The sequence below is a fragment of the Ursus arctos genome, unplaced genomic scaffold, assembly GCF_023065955.2.
Source record: "Ursus arctos isolate Adak ecotype North America unplaced genomic scaffold, UrsArc2.0 scaffold_20, whole genome shotgun sequence".
In the NCBI taxonomy this organism is placed as follows: Eukaryota; Metazoa; Chordata; class Mammalia; order Carnivora; family Ursidae; genus Ursus; species Ursus arctos.
The window spans coordinates 20,890,855-20,917,315 of NW_026622875.1; the positions used below are offsets into that span (position 1 = coordinate 20,890,855).

At 35.4% G+C, this 26,461-nt stretch overlaps 1 protein-coding gene across 4 annotated transcripts in view; it reads left to right on the forward strand.

Annotated features, from left to right (window-relative positions):
* XRN1 (5'-3' exoribonuclease 1) overlaps positions 1–26,461 on the forward strand; it is a 106,810-nt gene that overhangs the window by 55,234 nt on the left and 25,115 nt on the right. For all 4 annotated transcript variants that reach the window (XM_026497175.4, XM_026497176.4, XM_026497177.4 and 1 more), the window contains exons 22-32: positions 2,235–2,348; positions 4,383–4,481; positions 6,940–7,055; positions 7,589–7,735; positions 12,060–12,149; positions 12,560–12,695; positions 15,729–15,785; positions 15,919–16,051; positions 17,948–18,017; positions 20,464–20,671; positions 21,885–21,980. In XM_026497175.4, coding sequence (XP_026352960.1) covers positions 2,235–2,348; positions 4,383–4,481; positions 6,940–7,055; positions 7,589–7,735; positions 12,060–12,149; positions 12,560–12,695; positions 15,729–15,785; positions 15,919–16,051; positions 17,948–18,017; positions 20,464–20,671; positions 21,885–21,980 — 1,266 coding nt within the window. The remainder of the gene's footprint in view (positions 1–2,234; positions 2,349–4,382; positions 4,482–6,939; positions 7,056–7,588; positions 7,736–12,059; positions 12,150–12,559; positions 12,696–15,728; positions 15,786–15,918; positions 16,052–17,947; positions 18,018–20,463; positions 20,672–21,884; positions 21,981–26,461) is intronic.

A 26,461-nucleotide genomic window follows, 5' to 3' on the forward strand; every position in this document is an offset into this window, starting at 1 on the left:
TCTATCTTAATGTACACTACTTCCACTGAATAAAGAAAGGACTATATCATATTTAATATTTATAAAGAGAAGACTAATGCAGCAATGCATAATGGAGATTATGATTTAATATAATTTGAAAATTTTTTAATTTATGTATAATTGACATATAACATTATATTGGTTTCGAAGTGTACAAAATGATTCAGTATTTTTATACACTGCCAGATGATCACCAATATAAGTCTAGTTACCATCTGTAACCATACAAAGTTAAAATTTTTTCTTATGATAAGAACTTTTAAGATTCACTGTTTTACAACTCTCAAATATGCAATGCATTATTATTGACTAAGTCATCACACGCTGTACATTACATCCCTATGATTGATTTATTTTATAATAAGTTTGTACCCATTAAGCCCCTTCACCCATTTCATCCATCTCCCCAAACCCTTTCCTCTGCCAGCCACCAGTCTCTTCTCTGTATCTGTTAGTCGTGTTTTGTTTTATGTTTGTTTTGTTTTTTATTTTTTATTTTAATTTTTTTAAGATTATTTATTTATTTATTTATTTATTTATTTATTTAACAGAGATAGAGACAGCCAGTGAGAGAGGGAACACAAGCAGGGGGAGTGGGAGAGGAAGAAGCAGGCTCATAGCGGAGGAGCCTGATGTGGGGCTCGATCCCAAAACACCGGGATCATGCCCTGAGCTGAAGGCAGACGCTTAACAACTGCACCACCCAGGCGCCCCTGTTTTGTTTTTTAAATAATGTATTAACTGAAGTCATATATTTGTCTTTGTCTTATTTCACTTAGCATCATACCCTCATGTCCATCCATGTTGTTGCAAATGGCAAGATTTTGAGTATTTTTATGGCTGAGTAGTATCCCGGTGTGTGTTTGTGTGCGTGTGTGTGTGTAGAGGGATAGAGAGAGAGAGAGAGAGACACCACATATATACATGGGGGTGCCAGCTTTAGCAGGACACACATGCCAATGCTAGCAAAGTAAAGCAAGAACACAAAAAATGGCACCTGCCAGCACTTCTGTGCCTAGAGAAAGTCCCAACAGTCCCCTATCCCTCTGGCAGACACTTTAAGATTAGCAAATGAGCGTTTTCCCCATATGGCCTAGGTACTTTCAAGCTGCTGCTTTTACCCTGGATCTCAGGGCCAGTGAGTCTGCACACAAGCCCTTTAGGAGCAGAATCTCCATTCCCTACAGCCTTTTGGGTTTCCTGAACATAAGCCCCATTGGTTTTCAAAGCCAGATACTTAGGCAGCCTGTCTCTCCAGTGCAGTTTCCAAGGGTTGGAGTGCCTGATACGGATCACAAACCCCTTGGTCCTCAAGAAGAAAGAGATCTCTCCTGATTGTGGGTCTCCACGTCTGGGGTGGGGTTTTTGGCAAGAGTGTGTGTCTCTGCCTCTCCTACCCATATCTATATGTACCTTCTAATCTTTTGTTGTGGGGTTACTGTTCAACTAGTTTTCAGGTCTTTTTTTTTAAGAGGGCTAATTGTTCCATACGTAGCTGAAGATTTGGTATGTCCATGGGTGGAGAGGAGTCCAGGATCTTCTGTGCTGCCATCTTGAACCACCACAAAAACTGTAATCTTGGAAAGGATTATTATATGTTCAGACACTCACTCTGTGTATGATTAGGAAACTTGTCTTTTTTATTTATTTATTTTTTAAACTTAATCTCTAATGAAAAAGCCCAGCAGTAGCTTAACAGCCTGCAGTTTTAATTTTTATTCTCCAAAAAATGTTTCCTTAAATAAATTAGTAAATAAATAAATAAAAGTATTTGCTTTTGTGTTTGTAATTTTCGGTGTGATAAGGAAACAAAATATTTTTAAAGCATGTATTGATCCTGTAATTTTGGGAAACAGTATAGTGTAGTGATTAAGAGTACAGACTGCCTGAGCTGACTTTTTAGCTGTATGACCTTGGGCGAGATTTCACCCCCTTTCCGTGCCTTAGTTTCCCCATGTGTAAAGTGGGGCTAATAATGATTTGTGCTGTAGAAGGTTGTCTTGAGGATGAAATGAACTAAGAAATGTATGAAGTACCTAGAAGAATGGCATATAAAGTCAATACATTTTAGCTACTAGTATTGTCATGTAGAAAACCTTTACATTTCACGTTTGCAGACAGCTTAGTAATTACCCCATAGGAAGAAAAACTTGATGTGCAATCCATAGAAATTTTGACTGTGATAATTTACTTTTATATTTCATTCTATATAGGACATCCGAGCTTTTGACTCCCGTTTCTCCAATATCAAAACATTGGATGACTTGTTTCCTCCTAGAAGTATGGTCTTTATGCTGGGAACCCCCTATTATGGCTGCACTGGAGAAGTTAGTTCCTGTTATTGTTACTAAATAAATTTCTTTCTAGTTTTAAGTTAATACGATTATTTAACTTCTCTTCATTTAGGTATAAAATAAAATGTAATACTAAAGGGGAAAAAATACATTTGTTTAACTTATGAACACAGTATTTGACTATATATCTCTCACAATATATAGTCTTGAAAAAGAATTCAAATCCTAATCTCTTATTTAGCAGGTTTATTCATTATGGTAGTATGGATGAAGCAATTATGAAATCATTTTAGTTGTATTATTGGGTTGATGAACTTACAAATGTGTTGATCTTTGAGGAACTCCAATTCTCACATGGAAAAAGACACATGTAAATATGAAATGGAAGAATGAAAGGAAGAATCTGTGGGGACAGATTAGAATTGAAGGTATTAATGTGAACTCATGATTCTTAAAATACATACATGTGTATACATATGTATATAGGCACATTATAAAGATATATATGTATATTTGTGTATGAATGCATATATGCCTGTACATGCACATATTTTCTAGCTCTATTTGCTCAAAAGGATAAGAAGCAAAGATACTCTGGTAGCAGTGAACACATATAATCTCCAGGTTTGACCTCTAATAACATACGCCAGTGAAAGCTTCTCAGAGACATGGCCCATTACAGGGCTGCACCAGGGTAGGTACAAGATAAGCCTGGAACCACTTGTTATCCCAGAAAGTAAGAAGTGCTCAAAAGAGTGATGGGACCATATCACATAAATACATTTAACCAGGTTAAAGGGGCTCCTACCAAACTGGCCAAATCTGAGACAGTTTGAGTACCAAAATAATAAAGTACAGTAATGGATTATAAACCATTGGTGGGGGATAGGAATTAATGATTCCACAGTGATAATAAATAATAGGGAACAGAAGGGCTCTTACTTATAATATCATGTCAAAGGTAAATGGAGAGAGTGCTAGAGCTGGAAAACCTTCATTTTATAAGTGTCACAATAAAGATTGAATCAAGCAACAATCATCATTGGAAACTAAATCTAGGGGGAATTTTTTTTTTTATCTGAGTAGGATATTTTCATGCCCTTAGAAAGTGTCTTCCCACAGACCGTTAATTACTGTAAGAGGAAAAAAAACGAATTGGACAGTGAAGAAATTGAGCAATATCATGTACCTCCATATGTGATGCCTTAGGGCACATCACCATGCACTGCTCTGGCTGAGAATATATGAGCTTAACTTAATCATAAGGAAGCATCAGACAAATCCAAAACGAGGAACTTTTGTTTTTAAAGGCAGGATGAAGAGGGAAGAATGACCTTATCCTTCAAAAATGTCAATATTATAAAAGACAAACACTTTGGATATAGTCTAGATTTAAGGAACTAGAGAGATATGACAACTAATTGCAATGTCTGATCCTAGCTTGGATTCTGTGTTGTAGGGAGAAAAGGGTTTTATTATAATATAGGAACAATTTTAGGTCAACTGTGACAAAATTGGAATATGAACAGTAGATTGAAGTATTTTATCAATGTAAATGAATGTACTTAGTAACTGTACTGTGGTTATATAATAAAATATCCTTCTTCTTAAGAAATATACACCAAAATATTAAAGGGTATTAAAGGTAAGGGACATGATATATGTAATATACCCTCAAAAATTTCAAAAAAAAATAATTATGTGTATGTAAATACACAGAGTACAAATGTTAAAGCAGATGGAGTAAAATGTTAACATGTAGGTAAATGTTTCACAAGTGATCTTTGACCTGTTCTTATGTTTGCAACTTTTTGATATTTAAAGTTATTTGCAAATAAAAAGTTAATTTAAAGAAAAAAAACTGGCTAGTAGCTATTAAAGCAATGTACAATGACTCAAACTTACAATATAATCACATTCATTTATAAATTCTAAGAAATCTCCAGTATCCAACTTTATACTGTCTTACTGTATTTCAGAAATAAACACTGTTCAAATAAGTAGAAAAGTAAATAAAATGTAGTGGAAGAGACTAAAACATACTGTGATTTTCTTTTTCCCTCTAAGGTTCAGGACTCAGGGGATGTGATTACAGAAGGTAGGATTCGTGTGGTTTTCAGCATTCCATGTGAACCCAATCTTGATGCTTTAATACAGAACCAGCATGTGAGTACCATAGTCCATATTGCTTAATTTAGAATTGATAAACTTTAAAAGTGTTAGAAGCATATTTTTACATATTTTTACCACCTCCTCTGAATATATTATAAATATTTTATTCAGTACTGATTAAATTATTTCACAGTTGCATCTAGCATTTAAAAATGAGTGTGGGGAATCTGCTCAAATTTCGTGCAAATGTTCAGGGGAAAACAATCACTGAAATCCCATTATTAATCTATAACAGTTTTTATGGTTTATCATGTTCAGGCTTAAGAAGGGGCACATTTTTTAGCCTACCCTCTGGGAATAGACTAAGATTTTTTAAAATAAACTTTTCATAATCAAAGCCTACATTTTTAGTTACAAGTAATGGCCTTTCTGCAATGGAAGCTAAAGATAAACAATCAGTAGAAAAAAATGGGAAACTGCATTTAAATTCACAGCATCCTTTTTTTAGGCCTCTTTATTTTTCCCTATTACAATAGGAGGATTCTGATATCTGTTATTTATTCTTATTGACTGATTAGATAATTAATTTGACTGAAATTAATTCACCATCAGCCAGCTATTGATCCTTACACTTTTATTTTCTCTAATAGTAAATTCTAAAGCTTTATATCCTGTAAAATGAACTCAAGGCATTGAACATCAGCATATACTTGAGGAAACTTTATGGAAGGCAGACAAGTCCCTAAATTCATACCATGAGGTGTCATTTGGAGAAAGAATTCAGAAAGCACAGTCAGGAAACCAGGAGAGTGTTCCATTTTATAAAGATACTGGAGCTCTCTGTTCTGGGAGTTGGTGGAGATAGAAGAACTTATTTATGTACCTTCATCCCGAGCTTTTTCTAGACCTGGATGAACCTGCCCACCTCTAATGTACAGTGTTGCTAGGCATGCCTTCTCCGCTATGCTCTCTTTTTTCTTTACATACCTTCTTTAACTTCTGCCCAAGCCTTCTTTCTCTACCCCAATGTTCTCTGCTTTTTATTTTACATTTTCTAGAATATTTGTGATGATCTTCATCAATTTTAATTATACCATAACCAAATATTTCTCAAAAGGAATACCATTGGTATTTTGGATATGACAACTATGCGTAAAATAGGACTGTCCTATATGTGACAGCATAGTTGGCATCTTTGTCTCCTGGACACTAAATGTTAGTAGCCCATGCCAATAACTGAATGATGTCCCCCTATACATTTCCAGATACTTATTAGAAAAATAAGTGAGGGGAGCCTGGGTGGCTCAGTCGTTAAGTGTCTGCCTTCAGCTCAGGGCGTGATCCCAGGGTCCTGGGATTGAGCCCCGCATCAGGCTCCTCTGCTGGGAGCCTGCTTCTTCCTCTCCCACTTCCCCTGCTTGTGTTCCCTCTCTCTCTGGCTGTCTCTCTCTCTTTCTGTCAAATAAATAAATAAAATCTTTAAAAAAAAAATAAGTGGGACTACCTGTGATAGAAAACTACTACCTTAATTCTTCGTATTCTGGAAAGCATATATGATTTGTCTGTATTATTTCTAAATCTAATAATGCTCTTGATGGAATAACTATACTGCATTCTTTACTAGGATATTAACATATTTTAATAATGAATTTATATATTACATGCAGCTAAAAAAATTTATCCATTTGGGGGTTATTTTAGACATATAAAATATGCATATAATTCATGTAAATGTATATTTGTTATATTTATACACATTCATATGAATATAGTATATGAAATCCATATAAAATAAGTATGTGTTATTATTATGTACATTATGTTAGGATTATATTGTAGCTTATTTTGGTATTGGATTTGTAATTTGCTTCCTGGTTAAAAATTATATGCTCTGATACTTTTTTTTAATCCTTATAGTTTCTTCCCTTAAGTACACAAATTAAGGTTATATATCTTTGACTGTATTAGCTATAAGCCTATACATACTTCTTACTTTCATATGATAGTAAATATTAGGGGAAATGAATATTACTTATATTCATATATGAAGAACATTTTTAATTTTGCTCAGTAGCAACTGTTTTGATGACATACTCATGTTTTAGTTCAATGTAATAATCATCAAGGCCTCATTATGTCCCAGGTACTTTACTAGTCCCTACTTGGAATATGAAAATTAATGTTAAAAAATAGTTCTTGCCTGCAGAGTTTGCCATTTAGACTTACAATAGACTTTATTTCTTGAGACAGTTTCACGAATTGTGTATTTCCTCCCCCTTTCATCCATCCTTGGGAATTCTGTCCTTTAAGGAGAGAGAGGAGCAGAAAAATTCTGCCTACAGATCCTTTCAAAAAAAAAAAGGGGAAATGGATCACTTACTTTTGAGAATCCTTATATTGCCACATTCCAATGGTTAGTGATGTCTTGATTATCTCCAGATTTTAAAGGTAAAGAAATAACATTTGATGCTTTGTGTTTCCATAATTGACCTTTTTGTTTTTATATTTAAAGAAATATTCTATAAAGTACAACCCAGGATATGTGTTGGCCAGTCGCCTTGGAGTGAGTGGATACCTTGTTTCAAGGTTTACAGGAAGTATTTTTATTGGAAGAGGATCTAGGAGAAAGTAAGTTTATGTTAGAGAAATTTACTTAAAGTGGCAGAAAAAAATTAAATGATAAAGATAAACTGGTTAATATTTTGGTATTTATTTTCTTTTATTAATTGCTCTGAATTTTCTTTAAAAATTATGCATAAATTCCTCTGATGGTGATCTTTCATCTAAATGGCACATGTTTTAGGTGTTTGGAAAGACAGTTCTTATTTTTAGCAGATAACAAATTGAACCTTGAAAAAAGGTATCAGAAGGTGTGTGTGAATCTCAATAATATATTTCCCTGCATTTTCTTATTTCATTCTCTTCTCTAGCTACATAATCTATTTATATGGTTTGTTAACTTGGGTTTTGAAGCCTTTCCTCTAGTCTTTCAATTACTGCTACTTTGGAAATAACCATGAAAACTATAGAAGAACAATCAGAACTAAGTTTTTCTAAGAATTGAAAGCAAACCTTTGTATTCTTTGAAGAAAATTTTAAAACGTGTGTGTGTGTGTGTGTGTGTGTGTGTGTGTGTGTGTGTGTGTGTGATTTAAATTCAGCCCTCATGGAGACCATAAAGCAAATGTGGGTTTGAATCTCAAATTCAACAAAAAAAATGAAGAGGTACCCGGATATACTAAGAAAGTTGGAAGTGAGTGGATGTATTCATCTGCAGCAGAACAACTTCTTGCAGAGTACTTAGAGAGGTAAGTGCCTAACAAGATCCTACTAAACATCCAAAAATGTAGGACTGTAGTAACTATTTTGCTTTGCTGATACCAGTTTTAGATGAAAAATATTTCCTTTGGTAAAATGTGACATATTACATAGAAACTTAATTTTGTGTCATGGAACATCATAACTATTAGCTAAAAGAAAATAGAAAAATACTGTATATTATTTAAAATGAAAAAAGATGATGAGAACTGGCCTCTTTTATTTAATTTTTAAATTTTTTTTGAGGTATTTTTTTTTTTTTTTTTTAAAGTAATTTCTATACCCAACGTGGGGCTCGAGCCTACAACCCTGAGATCAAGAGTTGCACTTTCCGCCAACTAAGCCAGCCAGGTGCTCCTTGGCCTCCTTTTAATGAAAATTTTCCTTAACTTGCTGTCATAAATTATTCACTACTTTGCATGTCTGTGTTAGTAGTAAGAGGATTGGTGTGGATAAACAAAACAACTCTTCGCACAGTGGATTTTCTGAGTCTTAAAACTCCAACCAGATAATAGATTACTGTCCTAAAATTATTGAATTTTATCCTGAAATGGGCTAAGAAATCAATAAATCTCAGCTCCTCATTATAAAAATGAGAAAACTGTGTATTGAGATTAACTGAGTTACTCAGTGACAAAGATTTATAGGGAAAACGTTTACTTCTCATTCACATTGGTTGTGAATTCCTTGGTCCTGCTGGTTTCTAACCTTGTATTTGAGGATCCTCTTAGTTTACTAGGGCTGTCGTAACAAAGTAGCACAAACTGGATGATTTAAAACAACAGAAATTTATTGTCTCACAATTCTGGAGACCAGAAGTCCAAAACCCAAATCTAAGGTGTTTGGTAGGACCATGCTTCCTATGAAGATGGTAGGAAAGGAACCATTCCATGCGTCTTTGCTAGCTTTTTGTAGCCTCACACATTTGTTCTTAACTTTGTAGATGCATTACTCCAGTCCTCCATCTTCACATGTGTCCTCCCTGTTCATCTTCACATTATCTTTCCTCTGTCTCTGTGTCCAAATTTCCTCTTTTCATAAAGACACAGTCATGTTAAATTAGGGCCCACCCTAAAGGCCTGTTTTTATTTTATAACCTCAATAATAACCTTATTTTCAAATAAAGTCACATTCTGAAGGTAGTAGGAGTGGGACTTTAATCTGTCTTTTTTGGGAAGGAACCCAATTCAACTCCTATATTACATCTGAAAATTTATTTCTTCTGTTCACTTCCATATTTCTTTAAAATGTTGTATTTGCCCTACTTTTTCATGATTTTTCAACTTGACATATGCATTGGTTTCGAACCATGAAAGATGAAGCTTTAGCTCTCTTCTACTACATCCCCTTTCTATTTCCTCACCTCCCTCCACACGTGTGTTGTGTGTGTGTGTGTGTGTGTGTGTGTGTGTATACACACATTTCCCCTTTCATTATAGTTGTATTAAATCTGTATTTAAGGTTTACTTGATTAAGATAATGTAAGTGGTCACAGGTGGACCTTGTAGAGTATTATAGTTGCATTTCCTTTCTTGTACACATTTTTGTTTTCCCCATCTTGTTTAGTCATTTGCTTATTGTCTATATTCACATAACTAATTCAGCCCTAAATTCTTTTTTTATAGCTGGAAGTCTTCATATGGTCAGACAGATCAGGAGATCTCTCAGTTCCGTTTTCTTCTTCTAGACTTCCTACTTGAAACCTTCTATCCTCCTGCTTCAGTGTAAGCTAATTGTTTTCTAGGGCTATCACACAGCTCTCATTCTAGAGTTCCTCTCTACTATCATCCTAGGAATTCCCTTCACCATTCTGCTTTGTAGGATTTCTTTATTTCCTGACTTTCATACCTTACTTTTTCTGGTTTATGTCTCCAGTTTGATGGAGCACTTAATCCAGTAGCTTCCTGAGAGAGCTTGTGTGTCTGGAAATGTCTTTAGTCTTCCTTAACCAGACTTGATTGATAGCTGGCCTGGGTGTAGAACCCTAGATTGGAGATTATTTTACCTCAGAATTTGAAAAGTACTGCTCTCTTCCCTTTTTGTTTCCTTTGCTGGTGAGAAGTCCTATGCCATTGTGATTCTGAATCTTTGCATGTGATGTTTTCGTGTTCTGAAATCTTCTCAGTATCTTCTCTTTACCAGTGCTGTTTTAATAATGTGATGATGTGTGCCTTGGTATGGGTCTTCTTTCTTTGCTTAGGTGTTGAGTCCTTTCACACTTAACTGATGCCCTTCCATTCTGAGAAAATTTCTTGTATTATTTCTTTGATAATTTCCTCCTCTCCTTTTTTTCTGTTCTTTCTGAGACTTCTGTTAGATGATAGACCTCTGGATTAATCCTCTTAAGTTTGTTATCTCTTCTCACCCATTTTCTATATTGTATACTTCTGTCCTACTCTGTGGGAGATGTCTTCAACTTATAGCATTTTTATTTTTATTTGATTTAATCATTTTTAATTTCTAAAAGTGTGTCCTTATTCTCTGACATTCCTTTTTTACAGTGTCTTTTTCTCTGAAGATGGTAGTTCTCGTTTTTCTTTTATTCTCTATGTTTTCTGTTTTCTTCAAATTGCTCGTTTTTTATTTCACCTTTCATATTAAAGATTTTTTTTTTTACTTGTTTTTGGTGGTAAGAATGAGGCACTAAAAAGCTGATTGGAAATTTAGTGTGCTTGTCACGTGGAACTTTGCTACTTCTGCAGAGGACCTCCAAATATTACTACCTATATGTGTTTATTTTCTCTCGGGCTGACTAGTTTTCCTAGAGAGGTATCCTCTAGTCTTTTCCTTGGAGGACAGATGTGAGGAACAAAACTGACTTCCAGTGTTTTGGATATTAACCAGGGAAAAGGGATCTTGTTATTGGATACTATGAAATGCCCTCCAAACCTCCCTTTAAAGGACTTATTTCTATGGCAGCTAAAATGCTGTTGTCTGACAGCCCTCAGCTGTGAGCTCTCTTCAGAAATTGCCTTGCAGACGAGAACTGCCTCACCTAAAGTTATGTCCCCTTCCCACAACAGCCACAGATGCAACACCTGATCTACAAGGAGGTGTGAAAGACCCAGCTGACCTGATCGCCCTAGTTCTGGATAGGTCTGAAGGGCCATCCTAGTTTGAGATCTCTGTGGGACTGACCAAGGAGTTCATTAACAGTGGATCACAGCCCACCTTCTCCCTGCCCAATTCTGCTTCCTTCCTTTTTTCCTTCCCTTCTACATGTGTTGATTCCACAAGAGCTCTCTGACAAACTTTCTTCTTGCTTACTTTCATCTCAAGAGTGTGCTTCCTAAAGAAGTTACACTTCCTAGCCTGCTTCCTAGCAACACATTATATAGTAGTTATACTTTCATTAATTCCCTATCATCTCCTCATGTCCTGCACACCCATCTCCCTGTACCTTGTATACCTACAGCTAAAGCATCCCCTGTTCAACCTCTCCAAAAGACAAACTACAGACAGGTCTTATGCTGGGCTGAAGGTGAGTAAGCCCATGATCATCCAACTGCTTATGATACAAAATTTTCAACTAAAAGCCTAGTAAACTTCACCCTGCCCATACTATGGCATTAAAATATACCTGGAGTCCATAATTCCTGAGCTTTTGCAGACTTGCACAGTTTAAATCATCTTGCTTGTTGACTTCCCACCCTGGTTGCTTAGGGTGCAGCTTTTTCCTATCTTTCAAACCAGTTGATACTTACCCATCCAGTTTCTAAAATTTTGTTAGGAACTCATATATGCTATCAGACTCCCCACTTCTCTTTTCATGCCTTTCTGGGTCTATGCCCTATTTTATACTTTACTCTTTATTTAGTAGGTTTGGAAGTGAGCAAAAATTAAGCACATATGTTCAATCTGCTATGTGTACTTAAAAGTCCTGCACTATTCAGGAAGTAGTGGAGTTTTGAGGAATAGCAGAAGAAAATTTTAGTGTATTTTAATTTTCTTTATTGTGGGATGCTCCAGCTTTGTTATGAAAATTGGAAAATGAACATGTAGTTACTATTTTTGTCCATTTATCACCTATCGTGATCTGAGAGTAGAGTCAGTAATTGAAATTTATAAGTAATTAAAGTTTATTACAGTTTATGAATTGAATCATTTCTCCCTCAGCTACTGAGAGTTTTTTGAGGGCCTGTGAATACTTTCAAATCATTTGAAAGTCTCTATCCCTTATTAATACTCTGTAAGTAACAATCAGTCCTCAGTATGTTTTACATGTCCCCTTGGGATCCAAAATTATGTGATAGAAAGTTTATGTGAAGTTAACCATATATATTTTCTAAGCAGTATTTTTGTTTGTTTGGCTAGAGCTCCAGAACTATTTAGTTATATAGCCAAAAACAGCCAGGAGGATGTATTCTATGAAGATGACATTTGGCCTGGAGAAAATGAGAATGGGTAAGCAAAATTTGTGGTATTTATTGGCTCATAGTTCAGCTTAGTGGTTCCAGTGAAGGGTACAGTAGCTAATTTATCAAGAATCTATATTACTTTTGTGGGTAGAGCTTCAAATATATATATATATATTTGCTTTAAGATCTTCATATAATTCATTTCACTTATATCAGTAAAGTACTTTTATTTAAAGTACTTTTATATAATTTTGTGGGGGGTTTTTAATTACTGAGAAGTTATATGTCCATGTTAATATTAGATTTATAACTAGTCCCAGTTAAGTTTAGTGATTAATTATTATGTATTTGATGTCTTTTGTAATTTACGGCCCTCAGAAAATTTATATTAGGCCTTTTATATAAACCCTCAGAAAGTTTTAATCATTGTGAAAAAAATTACTGTTTTTAATGTAGTGCTGAGAAAGTTCAAGAAATTATTACTTGGCTAAAGGGACATCCTGTCAGTACCTTGTCTCGTTCTTCTTGTGATTTACAAATTCTGGATGCAGCTATTGTTGAGAAAATTGAGGAAGAAGTCGAAAAGTGCAAGGTACTAATTTTCAATAACCAAGGTGATTGATGAGATTTGAAGTTAAATGGACTGTATATCGTTCTACAAATAATTTATTTTTGTTTCAACCAAATAAAACATAACTAGTGATTCTAATTTATGTCAGGTAATGCTGTAGTTTAAAAAAATGTTCCAGCCATTTCCAGTGGCCATTTATGAGTTTATCTGAACAAAAAGAAATGTGCTTTAATATATAAAAGCTGTAACATTTAAATTTTATGTCCTAATGGTGTTTCTAATTTTAGGAATTAATATTCCGTAATTCTAGCCAAAATACAAAGTTTGTGATTAGAAATAAGGTTAATCCGTTCTTCCTTCCTATTCTAAGTTCTTTAAAGACATAGTTCTTTTTATAGAACCATAAACATTGTGTTTAATTCACTTGTACAGAATCCCTTCTAAAATGTACTTTCCCACCCACAAACATATTCAGTATTTTTGAACTTCTGTTTAATCTTTCCTGTTTTTTTATGTCTTGATTTTAAAAAGCAATAATCTTCTGTGTAGGCTTAACTATTTTACTTACTTTGATCCTCTGTCTTGACATAACGGAAAATGGATTGATTATGTTCCCTTTTTTAACTGTTGATTTTATTTTCCACACTTTTGCCTTTTTATTAAAATGATGTTGCTTTGCTAACATAGCAATCTAATAGCAGATTAAGTTAAGAAATGGGCTCTGAAGCCATTTTCCCCCATTTCTCTTTGAATGCTCTTAACCTTAGGCAACATACTTAAGACACTTACTTTCCATGCCTCTATTTCCTCAGTGGTAAAATGAGAATAAAATAGTACCTACTTCATAGGGTCATCAAAAGGATTAACTAAGGTAAATATGTAAACTCCTTCTAATAGTGCCTGTTTTTAATGCCTAACAATGCTTGACTATTATTATTTGATTTCTCTTACCACATTCAAGAGCTGTGAAGACAGTCTGGAAAATTATTACTGGATGACTCTTTTTCTCTTTAGGAAAAAATATAAGGCTTAGAGCCAAGAGTTTGATTTTTTGAAAGGTCATTGATACTCAGAGAGAAACCTGCATTTCATTTTTTTTAACCTGCATTTCTCTTTGTCTTTCAACCTAGAGTAAAATCCATTTGTATAGCATTGTTTTTGAAATGAGTTTTCCACTTAATAAAGGTTTATTACTCTAAGCCCCCAAATTTTATTTTATGCTTGAGATTTTCCATTTCTAACAAGCTCCCAGATGATCACATTTTGAGTAGCCAGACCCCAGAACTTTTCATTTCATAGCTGTGGATTAGAGCCTACTGTGAAAATTCCTTGGTTTATTAATTTGCTTAATAAATCAGGTTTGATTGCCATGTCCTCTAATCAGTGCTATAATGTACTAATGCCTAGAGATATATTAAAGCATATGGGTTGTTTTTTTCATATACAGTACTCCAGGCACAAGTTTGGGATCTGCTTTTTAAAATTACTTTATATTTATTTTTTCTTCTTCTTGCTGTTATCAGGGGCACCAGTTGTACCCTATTATTCCTAGTCAGCTGTGGGCTGAAAGCATAGATATCCTGTCAGTACTGCCTTCACTATTCATTCTATTTAAAATTGCAATCTCTCTCCACACCGCTGATCCCCCTTACCTGCTTTATTTTTTCTCTATGCTTTTTACCATCAAATATTTTTTTGCTTGTATGTCTCCCTAAGTAGAGTAAAGAAACAGGTCACTGTTTTATCCTTAGCACCTAGATCAATACCTGGCACATAAATGGAACTCAGTAAAGATTTGTTGAAAGAATAAATGAAATGCCTTTATAATAAAAGATAATATGATCTGTTTAAAGGCTTGAGCATTTTGCAATATATATACATGAACTCTATAATGTATAGTCTCTGTAGCTTGGAGTTGTTTTATGCCCTTTTGCACTTATTTCCGTAAGGTATGTTCTAAAGATAGGTGGCTGCAAAATAAGTAAACTGTTGCCATTTTTCTTAGTTGGTAAGAATTCACTTAAAAAATATTTAATGTGAATGGTAGTTATGGATTGCAGTGGATATAAACTATTCTCATGGTTTTATTAGGTAGAACAGGTAATGTTATTTCTGTTTTACAGTAGAAGGAGGCTGATGTTTAAGTTGAGTGTGAGTTCACAAAATTAACAAGCAGTGAAGATGGGACAGAATTCTTCTTCCAGCATTTGTTAGATGATCAAAAATTAAACATCAAACTCAATTTCGTAATAGATTACAAAAGCAAGGGCTTTGTTAAATCAGTACCACCTTAATTTTTATAAGTAGCCATAAAATCCACAGTGTTGTCATAGATCAGTACTTTATACTTTTTTTTCCCTTAAATAAAGGTCATCATTGACCATCATATATAATTTTTTTAGAGTAAAAAGCATTTGAATAGGATAGCATTTACATAAAGTTCTAAACAGATTAATCTTTTGTTAGCAGTAAGGTTACTTTAGGGAAGGTAATAACTGGGAAGGAATACAGGAGTTCTTATGTTGTGCTTAGTAATGTTCTCTTTCTTGAACTCAGTATGGTTATAAATAGATCACTCATACTATAAAAATTCATCAGGCTGTATGCATACAATTTTGCATTTTTCTATGCCTTATACTTCAACAAAAAATTTTAAAAAATTTTAAGGGGTGCCTGGGTGGCTCAGTTGATTAAGCATCTGCCTTTGGCTCTGGTCATGATCTTGGGGTCTTGGGATCAAGCCCTGCTTCAGGCTCCCCACTCAGCAGGGAGTCTTCTTCTTCCCCTCCCTCTCCCCATTGCTTGTGTTCTCTCTCTCACAAATAAATAAAATCTTTAAAAAAAATTTTTTTAAGTAAGAATTTATTATTCCTCCCTGCTATATCCGAAGAACTTCAAATATTCTTTAAATTACTCATTTCATTTGGCTTTTAAAAATGAATAATAATGATGTCCAACTGAATAGTAATAATCTTATATTTTTATTGTAAAGCCAAATAACAATAATTTTATAATTTAATGTTTTTAAATATTTAAAATTTTTTCTTTCTTCAGCAAAGAAAGAATAATAAGAAGGTACGAGTGACAGTGAAGCCCCATTTGCTGTACAGAGTAAGTTTCCTATCAAAGAATTCAAAGTTGTTTTTATTTTGAAAGTATAGAAGGAACAAAATGTTTTTGTTATAGTGATAGAAAAATTATTTCAAATTAGAGTTAATAATAATTAAAGCTTTCTTCTCTTCAGCCTTTAGAACAGCAACATGGAGTCATTCCTGATCGAGATGCAGAATTTCGTCTCTTTGACCGTGTGGTAAATGTGAGAGAGAACTTTTCAGTTCCAGTTGGCCTTCGGGGCACCATCATAGGAATTAAAGGGGGTAATATCTCAATACCTGGCGTGTCTTCAACTGTATCTATAATTGTAAAGTGAAACACAGATTTCTGCATCTTATATCTAAGCAGAAAGCAACAGTGTGTACGTATTGTTAACACTGTTGTACTATACACTTAAAAATTATTAAGGTGGTAAATTTTATGTCATGTATTTTTTATTTAAAAAAAAGAAAAAGAAAAAGATGAGAGAATGGAGGGAAAAGGGAAAAAGCAGGTAAGGATCTAAATATGCTTCAAAGGGATGCCTGGTGTGAACAGCTTTGCAGTGTAGATTCCAGAAAAAGTCAGCCTAGCTTGAAGCAGCAAATCCAGTGCCAAGGAGTCCAGGTGTTGGTAGCACTGTCCTTTCGTGTCTCAGGCACTCAACCTTGTCTGATTGTCCAGACTAGGATTAGTAAGGGCCAGATAGGTATAATGAAATAACCCTCTTGCTGCTATCTGCTCAACCCCCTGCATCAGCTGTTCAAATACTGAGCTTATTAGACTGTATTCTTGTTAAGTTGTCTTGATAAGGCCTTAGGACTCTGATAACATAGAGGTTTCCTTTCTTCTCATCATTCCTATCAGTAATAGTGACTGCTTGGGATTTTGTCTTGAGAATTTTGAAGTTGTATCTATGCTGAGTGGGGAAGAACTCTGTCATTGATTAACCATGTCTGCCACGAAGTGGAATAAAAAGGGGAATATTTCATTACTGCGCTCAGCTGAGACCTCATCTCCATAGTCAGCTTCTCTGAAGGGAGTGAACAATCCTCTTACCTTTTATAATATTAATAATCTTTTGAGGAAGTACCCCTCCCTCAGATAGGGAATGGGAACCTAAAAGCTGAGCTTTAAGGCTTCAGAGGAAAAACTCCTGCCTCTCACTGAGCCTTACTTTCTTGAATTTAGATTTCAGGTAAAAGTGTCAGGTTGAAAGATAAGCTGGATGTTGGGGAATAGATGAGCTCTGCAGGCCTGGTTTCAGCTGGGCAATGAAGGACTGGGGATTGGGGATAGACATCCCTCCACTCCTACCCCAGGCTAGGATATTATCAAATATTGTATTAGGGTTCTCTAGAGGAACAGAACCAATGAAGTGGAAAAGGTGTGGGGGAAAGATGGAGAGAAATCAAGGTGGGGGAGGGGCAGGGGTGAAGCGAGGGAGGGGAGGAGAAGAGGGGAGAAGGAAGGGGGTACAGTCAGTCAATTCTGAAGTAATGTGATAGACTGTATTATTAATTTGGGCTTAGAATTCAAATAATTTCACTTTACCTTGTTTCGGGTAAATTTAATCTTGCCAGATAGATCTCATCAGCCTGTCTGCCAAATGTGTTCTTCTCTGTTCCTATCTCTAAGTTTATTGCACTGTCTTTCTCATGTGTCTCATATCTCAGTTTTGCATCCACAATCTACCAAGTCATCTCAGCCAGAACCTTGGTGTCATCTTTGGCATCTCTATCCTTTTTATCTACACAGGTCACAAATTCCTGCCAATTCTATCTAATAATATTTCTGTTCTCTCCATTCTATTTCCTTTATTAAATAAACTGCCATGCTTTCAAATCGTCATTGTCTTTTATCTGTCTTACTGTTAGACCTTCTAAACTGTGAACTCTAAAGTTACCTCTTTTATTAATAATACTCTTTTATTATAAATAATTTTGTAAATAATTTCCAACATAGACAAAAGCACAGAGAAAAATATAATTAATATCCTCACGGCATCTAATTTAAAATATTATTTTACTTTAAATTAATACCAGTAAGGTAATCTATGAGTTTATCTACTTTTTGTTCATTGTATTCCCCTACACCATTTTCTATAATGCCTCTTACAAGCCAAAAACTTATAGGCTGATTTTTCATCATATGATTTTTTAATCTCTCTTATTTAACAGCTAATAGAGAAGCCGATGTACTATTTGAAGTATTATTTGATGAAGAATTTCCTGGAGGTTTAACAATAAGGTTCGTATTTCCTGATGATAATTACACTTTGTAAATATGTCCACATGGCCGGTGACTTTACATTACTTGTTAATTTGTCCACAGTTTGAATCCCTGTTATATGCAAGACATCATACATGCTACTAGGGTTGTAACAGTGAATAAGATAGACATGCTTTCTAGTCTCACAAAGCTTTCATTTTAGTGGGTAATATAATTGTGTAACTGATAATATTAATTATTTAATTAAAATGTGAGAAGTGCTGGGAAGAAGAAGTTCCAGTTTCTGTAAGAGTATGACTTCTAGAAAGGTTTCTTTGACAAGTGGTATTTAAGATGGGACTTCTGAAGACTGAGTAATAGTTAACTGGAGGAAGAGGGAAAGAAGAATGACAAGTGGTCAAGAAGAGGAAATAGCATGTGCAGCAAAGGATCTATTCAGTCAAAAAAAAAAAAAATGCAAGTGTGTCTGAACTTCAGCAACTATGTAAGATTAGAGTAAGAGAGAAAAGCGAGGACCACACTGTGCAGGAGCGTGTAAGCCAACTTTGAAGACATGCTAATGGTTTTGGTATCTCGGTCTTTATCCTTAAAGCAACGTGAAGTCATCAAATCAGAGATGTGACATGATCACAGATTTATATTTTAGTGGAATTGTGGGTGCACAGCCACACTGGGGTGATTTGAGGAAGCAGGAAATTGAGCTGACCTTGAGAAATTTGACCATGAAGGAAAGAGAAGTAACTAGAGGTTAGCAGGTTTAAGGCAAGAGGATTGAATTTTTTGTTTTTAACTTAGTGAGATTTACTTATTTTGGGGCAGCACTGATAGAAAAGTTAAAGTTACAGAAAAAGGATTATGATAGAATGAAAGACACATGGAATGGGTTCTGTCACTTAACCTTTGTGCTACTTTGAGTAGGTAGTTAAAAGCATTCTGACCCTCAGTTTCCTCATTTATAATGAAGATACATATTTCACTAGATTATTGTGAGGATTAAATAAAGTCCTTTCTGGTTTTCTTTCTCCCTTCTAGAAACTAGCTGGAAAACTGAACTGAATTTAGCTTAGTTTCTTTTTCTTCTCTATTTTGATTACTGAGTAATTAAATAAAAAATTGATTACTCTTGTTTAGCCTCTTTGCATAAAATCAAAATTGTCCGTCGTTTTCGAAATAATCACTCTCAGAATGCTATTATTGTTGTTTTGCAACTTACATGTGCCTGTTACTGAAAGACTCTGCTGTCTGTGCTCTTCAAATGCAGCAACAGTCTGGATCCCATATCTGATTTTATTTTTCATGAAAATGTTTGGTTACCAATAACCTTAGCCTAATACCTTTGAAGATACATTTTTAAGATGATTAACTTTTTACTCAGTGTCTTTTTTTACTCCTAGGTAGAGGCAAGGGATTTCTGGACTGATAGAGAGCATTGTAAAAAAATTACCTGTCTGCAGTATATTAATTTCTATAATGCAGAATTTTTAAGCATAGTTCTAATGAAAATATTTTCTAGAGATCTTATAAAGATTTGTCATAAAAGAATTCTACTTCTCGGGGCGCCTGGGTGGCACAGCGGTTGGGCATCTGCCTTCGGCTCAGGGCATGATCCCGGCGTTGTGGGATCGAGCCCCACATCGGGCTCCTCCGCTATGAGCCTGCTTCTTCCTCTCCCACTCCCCCTGCTTGTGTTCCCTCTCTCACTGGCTGTCTCTGTCTCTGTCGAATAAATAAATAAAAAATCTTTAAAAAAAAAAAAAAGAATTCTACTTCTCCATCATCTCACAATATTAAAAAAATTATATTCTTAGAAAAAGTGGATGATAGAGTTAAAAACTTTTGACAAAAGAAGGCTTTTTAAAATATCTAACATTTTTGTCAAGGCCAGGAAGGAAGGAAGGAATCACAAATACTTGTGTTTTAAGCCTCCCTGGATCTGTAACTTTAAGATGGAAAGGTGAGGATAGAAAAGGGCTGGACTCAGCAGTTGATTAGGAGACAAATGTAATCAAAGTTAAGATTTGTCCTAATGTGTAGGGAGAGCTGCACTCAGAATGATTCCACGTTTGGGTAGCTCCTGGTGTCTCATAAACCAAACCATACAAAATTCTTTAAAAAGAAACTTAATATTTAATTCATAAATTTTTAGTTATACTCAACCATTATGTTGCAAGCCTTCTGAGGGCAAACTAACATATATACACACACATCCCTTGCACACAACTACACCTCCAGAACAGTTGTTTCCCCCACTTGGTAGCACTGAGTAGACTATTCTGAAACTTTTCAGAAATGTGTTATCTTATAAATGGAGTTCTTTCTATGATTTCAGTTTCCTCTACTGAATTTAAAAGTAATGTTTACTGATTCAGATTATGGGCTGACTATCCACCAAAAAATAATTTGATTCTTCTGCTCCCTAGCACATTTAGTATTATTTCCCTCTGAAATAACTGTTTATTTTTAGGTGCTCACCTGGTAGAGGTTATCGACTGCCAACAAGTGCCTTGGTGAATCTTACTCATGGGAGTCGCTCTGAAACTGGAAATCAGAAGTTGACAGCCATTGTGAAACCACAACCAGCCGTGAATCACTATAGCTCAAATTCATCAATTTCTTCTGGGCATTTGGGAGGCTTGAACCATTCCCCCCAATCACTTTTTGTACCTACTCAAGTAAGGCTCTTAGTCTTTTCTTTCTTTCTGCCACCTTATAAATCTCAGGCAGACTTTGTAAGTAAAACCTAATTTGACTTAGTTTTTTAAAAAGTTTTGGTTCAAGTCAATTTCAGATTTGTTTTACGTAAATAGGCTAGTAAAGAATGCTGCTGGGGCACCTGTGTGGCTCAGTTGGTTAGGCATCTGCCTTCGGCTCAGGTCATGATCCCAGGTTCCTGGGATCCAGCCTTGCATCAGGATCCCTGCTCAGTGGGGAGTCTGATTTTCCCTCTCTCACTGCCCCCCTACCTCGTGCTCTCTACCAAGTAAAAAGAATCTTAAAAAAAAAAAAAGAATGCTACTGATAGCATCCTATGTCTGTTATAAAATTACAGTTAAAGAAGAAATATATTTTTAAATATGAGCTGGAGAATGTCCGTTTTCTTTTGATATATTTACTTTTCAAGCTAAATTTGTATAACTCAAATGTTGTATTCTATCTGCTATGAAATGATATGAATTTGAAAGGTGAAAAAGGAGAGAATTATATTTATCAAAAGCCATTTTCAGGTTCCTACCCTTGCAACTCATGGGTGATTTCCTCTATTTTATCTTTTGGGGACAAATATTGAATTGTTTTTGTGAGACATTTAACCTTGTTTAACTCCATGTCTGTACATCTTAACCACATTTTAATCCAAGTAATATGTGTTCATTATAGACTAATTAGAAAGCACAGATAAGGAGATAATAGCAAAGGAAAGAGAAGCAAAAATCAAATTTCATAGGTAACCACTATTAAATTTTGGTGCATATTTTTTCAGAGTTTTAATCTGCACAAAATCAGTTACTCATAAGTAATAGCTGATTCTTTAATCTGTTAGATTACTTTTGTGTTAGCTTGAATGAGATATCGGTACATTGGAAGACTAAAAAAAAATCTCTTGGTAGGGAAATTGATTTAGTTTAATCTTCCATAGCATTTGTTATGCTTTAAATAGTTTTCAGTAGAACCATTCAAAACCAATTACATATGATGAAGACCATTTTCACTCCAGTAGAATATTTTTATGATGACTATACTGAGTTTCAGAAAAAAGAACTGAGATTTCAGATAATGGAATTTAATATTCTGTCTATTGCTAAATAACTAATGAATTTTTTTATTTTTAATATAAATCTTTATTTTTTCATGTTTCAGTTTCTTAAAAAATTTTTTGTGCTTTGCCAGGTACCTACTAAAGATGATGATGAATTTTGCAACATTTGGCAGTCCTTACAGGGATCTGGAAAGGTTCAACACTTTCAGCCAACTCTACAAGAGAAGGTTAGTATACCTTGTTTGATAGACATTTAATTTAAAAAACCAAAATTTACTTTTCTCTTGTGGGTATGCAATGACTAGTTTTCTCTAGAAATAACAGTTTTAATCATGAATTTTCATAGTTCTCTTCAGCCATATATAAAAGCTTTTGAACTCATGAGAGGGAATATAGATAATTTTTCTTTTAAATCAGTTTGGATTTTATTTTAGTTGTTTGCAAAATCATCATAACTATATTTTAAATTCGGCAAAGGCCTTAATATACTTATTACTAACTTACTAATTTCCACTTGTATGTGGAGCTTTATGCTGGCACTTGGTTGTCTTAAATAGGAATGAGCAAATTCACATTCCTTAATAGAGATTAAGAAGGAAAAGGAAATTCTGCTAAAAAAGTAGACTCAGACCAAAAAAAGGAAAAAGGTAAGGAATATATTCCTACAACAGTTTTTGCCAGTTACTGACCTATCTTCTCAGCTTAGGTCAAGAAGGAATATTCTCTCAATCTTATAGACCAGTAGCCTGCAACATGAAGGCCTCATTTATTCTATGTCCTACAGTGATGGGGGCATTTTCAGAGTGGAGAGAAGAAAATAGCAAAGGAAATGATGGTAAAATAAATATAAAAAGTGAGAGTGACAAAATACACAGGTCTCTTCTGCCAATATGCTTAGTTTTGCTTAGATCATCCATAAATTCTTTCTACCTAAATGCAGTCTATAGCCAGAGTTTCAAACCCTCTTTTCCTCTCTAATTTATTTGATACCACTAACCATTCATTTTTTGGAATGCTTCATTATCATTCATTCATTTCATTAATTGATATTCAACATGTATTTATTGAGTGCCTATCATGTGCATTGTTCTATGCAATGAGAATATAGCTATAAACAAAACAATTTGATGACCCTCAAATAATTAGTATTCTAGGGAGGAGAGGACAATAAATAAATAAGTAAATTACATGATATATTAGATGGTAATACAAAAGTTTGAGAAAAATTTCTAAGGAGGATAGAGAATGTTGGCAGGAGGGGGAGGCAGAGTTTTGCAGTTTTAAATAGAATGATCAGGTAACATTTGAGTAAAGATTTGAATGAAATAAGGAGTAGAGTATGTAGATATCTGAGGGGAGGGTATTCCAGAGATATTCAAAGACCCTGTTGGGAAGACAATTCCAGGTGTACTCAAGGAAGAGAAAAAAAGACCATTATGATTTCGAATCAATAGGCTGAGTTGTAGGAACTATAATTAGGTACCATGCAGGACCTTCTGGGTCATTATAAGGATCTGTTTTTTACTCAGTGAGATGAGGAATCAGTGAAGGGTTTTGAGCAACAGAATGGCGTGATCTGATTTATATTTTAATAGGATCATTCTATCTGCTATCTTAAGAATAGAATGTAAGGGAGCCAGGATAGAAACAGATGAGTTAGGAGAGTACTGGAATTATCAAGATAGAGTTGATATTGACTTGGACCAGAGTAGTAGGAACCTAGAGAAGTGACCAAATTCTAGGCATATTTGGAAGGAATTGCCATCTAATGATGAATTAAGAGAGAAAAAAAAAATGGATTAAAGAGTGTGATTCATGGGGCAACTGGGTGGTGCAGTCGTTAAGCGTCTGCCTTCGGCTCAGGGCGTGATCCAGGCGTTCCGGGATCGAGCCCCACATCAGGTGTTCCCTCTCTAGCTGGCTGTCTCTCTCTGTCTAATAAATAAATAAATCTTTAAAAAAAAAAAAAAGAGTGTGATTCATAAGGTCTTAGTAACTAAAAGGATAGAGTGGCTGTTAACCTAAAATGGGGAAGACTGCAAGTCAAGTAGATTTGTGGAGTAAGATCTGGAGTTCAGTTTTGGTCAAAGTAAGTTTGAGATGTATATTAAACATCTAAGTGGAGATACAGAGTTAGAAATTTGAGTAGAGGGGTGCCGGGGTGGCTCAGTTGGTTAAGTGTCTGCCTTTGGCTCACGTCATGATCCCGGAGTTCAGGGATCGAGCCCCACATCAGACTCCCTGCTCAGTGAGGAGTCTTCTTCTCCTCTCCTTCTGCTCCTCCCCCTGGTCATGCTCTCTCACTTGCTTACTCTCTCAAATAAATAAATAAAATCTTTAAAGAAAAAGAAAAAAAAAGAAATTTGAGTAGAGATTTAGAGTTGGACATTGATTCTATTGGTTATGGAGGATGTCCAAGCTAGAGAGAGAAATTTGGGCATGTATGTATAGTGGCCATTGTAAAGGAAGAAAAACAGTAAAGCATGGTGTTCTAGATGCCAAGTGAAGAATGGATGTCAAAGAGAGTAGTCAACTGTGTCAAATGCTGGCGATGGATCGGTTAAAATGAAAACTGAGAATTGACCATAGAGTTTTGCACCTGAGGTCATTGGGAATCTTGACAAGAGCAGCAGTTTCAGTAGCGTGTGTAAGAGTGAAGTACCAAGAAGAGTGTATTTAAGAGAGAAGGGGAGAAGAAAAATTGGAGGTAGCAAATATAGGCAATTTCTTCAAGGAGTTATACTCTAAAAGGAAACATTACCCAGGGCACCTGGGTGGCTCAGTCGTTAAGCGTCTGCCTTCAGCTCAGGTCATGATCCCGGGATCCTGGGATCGAGCCCCGCATTGGGCTCCCTGCTCAGTGGGAAGCCTGCTTCTCCCTCTGCCACTCCCCCTGCTTGTGTTCCCTCTTCTGCTGTGTCTCTCTCTGTCAAATAAATAAAATCTTAAAATAATTAATTAATTAATTAATTAAAAGGAAACAGTACCCTCACACCCCTCTTGCCTTTTGCTTTTTATTCAACTTCTCTCTTAACCTCTGTTTTTCCAACCATTCACTGGGCACTGTTCCCAAAAACTGAACAACAGTTGTTTTTTTCCTCCCCCTTTTGTTTTATTGTTTAGTGACATTGGCTCTTACCCTGCTGCTAATTTAACCACTCAATCTGTGCAATCCATACGTCTCAATCAGGATCAATCTAAGCGCTGCAACTTTCTAGAAGACAGGTATAGATGGACACTCCACCATCACCTCAGAATTGACCTCATCTAAAGCTTCTTATCCTTCTTATCCTTCTTATCCTTATTTCTAACACTACCATTCCCCCAAGCATGTAATCTGAAAAGCATGGAGTAAAAACTTTTTACTTTTCCCCCCTCTGTTTTTTTTTTTTTTTTTTTTGTAATGAGATTCCAGATCTTTTTATTTCTTGCCAGTTGCCACAACTGGGCCTTAGATTGTCATCCTAAACCTAGATTAACCTCCTAGCTGTGCTTCCTCCTTCTTATCTCTTTCCTTTTTGTCCTTCTTACATAGTACTGTTTGATGTATCTCTCCCAATCTTTTTTTTTTTAAAGATTTTATGTATTTATTTGACAGAGATAGAGACAGCCAGCGAGAGAGGGAACACAAGCAGGGGGAGTGGGAGAGGAAGAAGCAGGCTCATAGCGGAGGAGGCTGATGTGGGGCTCGATCCCATAACGCCGGGATCACGCCCTGAGCCGAAGGCAGACGCTTAACCGCTGTGCACCCAGGCGCCCCCCCAATCTTTCTTGGTGATCCTTTCACCTGTGTTACCCCAATGGCATAATTGGGCAAAATATCTAATTAATAAAAGCTTTTGGGTTTGAACTTCATTTATTCCCTGAGGCACTGTGGTGTGATAAATCTGATACTAGACTCAGAATCAGGAAATCAGATTTGGTGACTCATTGAGCAACTCTAATTTCCTTGAGCCTCTGTGTCCTCAGGTACAAAATTAAGGCATTAGACTTAGACAGCCTCTTTTCCAGCCCTAAAAGAATGTTACTTTTTTTTTTAAGATTTTATTTATTTACTGGAGAGAGAGAGAGAGCACGAGAGTGGGGTGAGGGGCAGAGGGAGAAGCAGACTCCCCTTGAACAGGGAGCCCTATGTGGGGCTTGATCCTGGCACTCTGGGATCATGCCCTGAGCCGAAGGCAGGCTCTTAACCAACTGAGCCACCCAGACGACCCAAAGAATGTTATTCAAATATTATAGAATGAATAGGGCTCTCTGTTCAGTACTAGTGGAATTCAACGTCACCTGAAACTAATATCTATCTACCCCTTCTGTAATCTAATTCTGCCTAATTCTTATATAAAATATATCCAACTCTGGTAAAATGGTGTGTTCTACCAAAACTCCCCTAGATCTCCAGCAAGTTCTGCTAGTCATTTTACTGCCTATTGCCTTGAGATGGAACTCAACACTTGATATTTCCTCAGAATCTTCTGCATGCTGCTCCTGTTATTGGGTGCTATTTCATTATTTATATCCGCTAAACACTGTCATGTTGTATTTCCTCCTATACATTCCAAGAATTATGAGCCACCACATATATCACTTAAATCCGTGAAGCATTAATAAGCAACCTGGTATTCATCTGATAAGCACATTCTAGACAATTCAACATGATTTTTTAAAAAGTATTCAAGCTTCTGGAAAAGGCAATAGTATGGAGACAGTA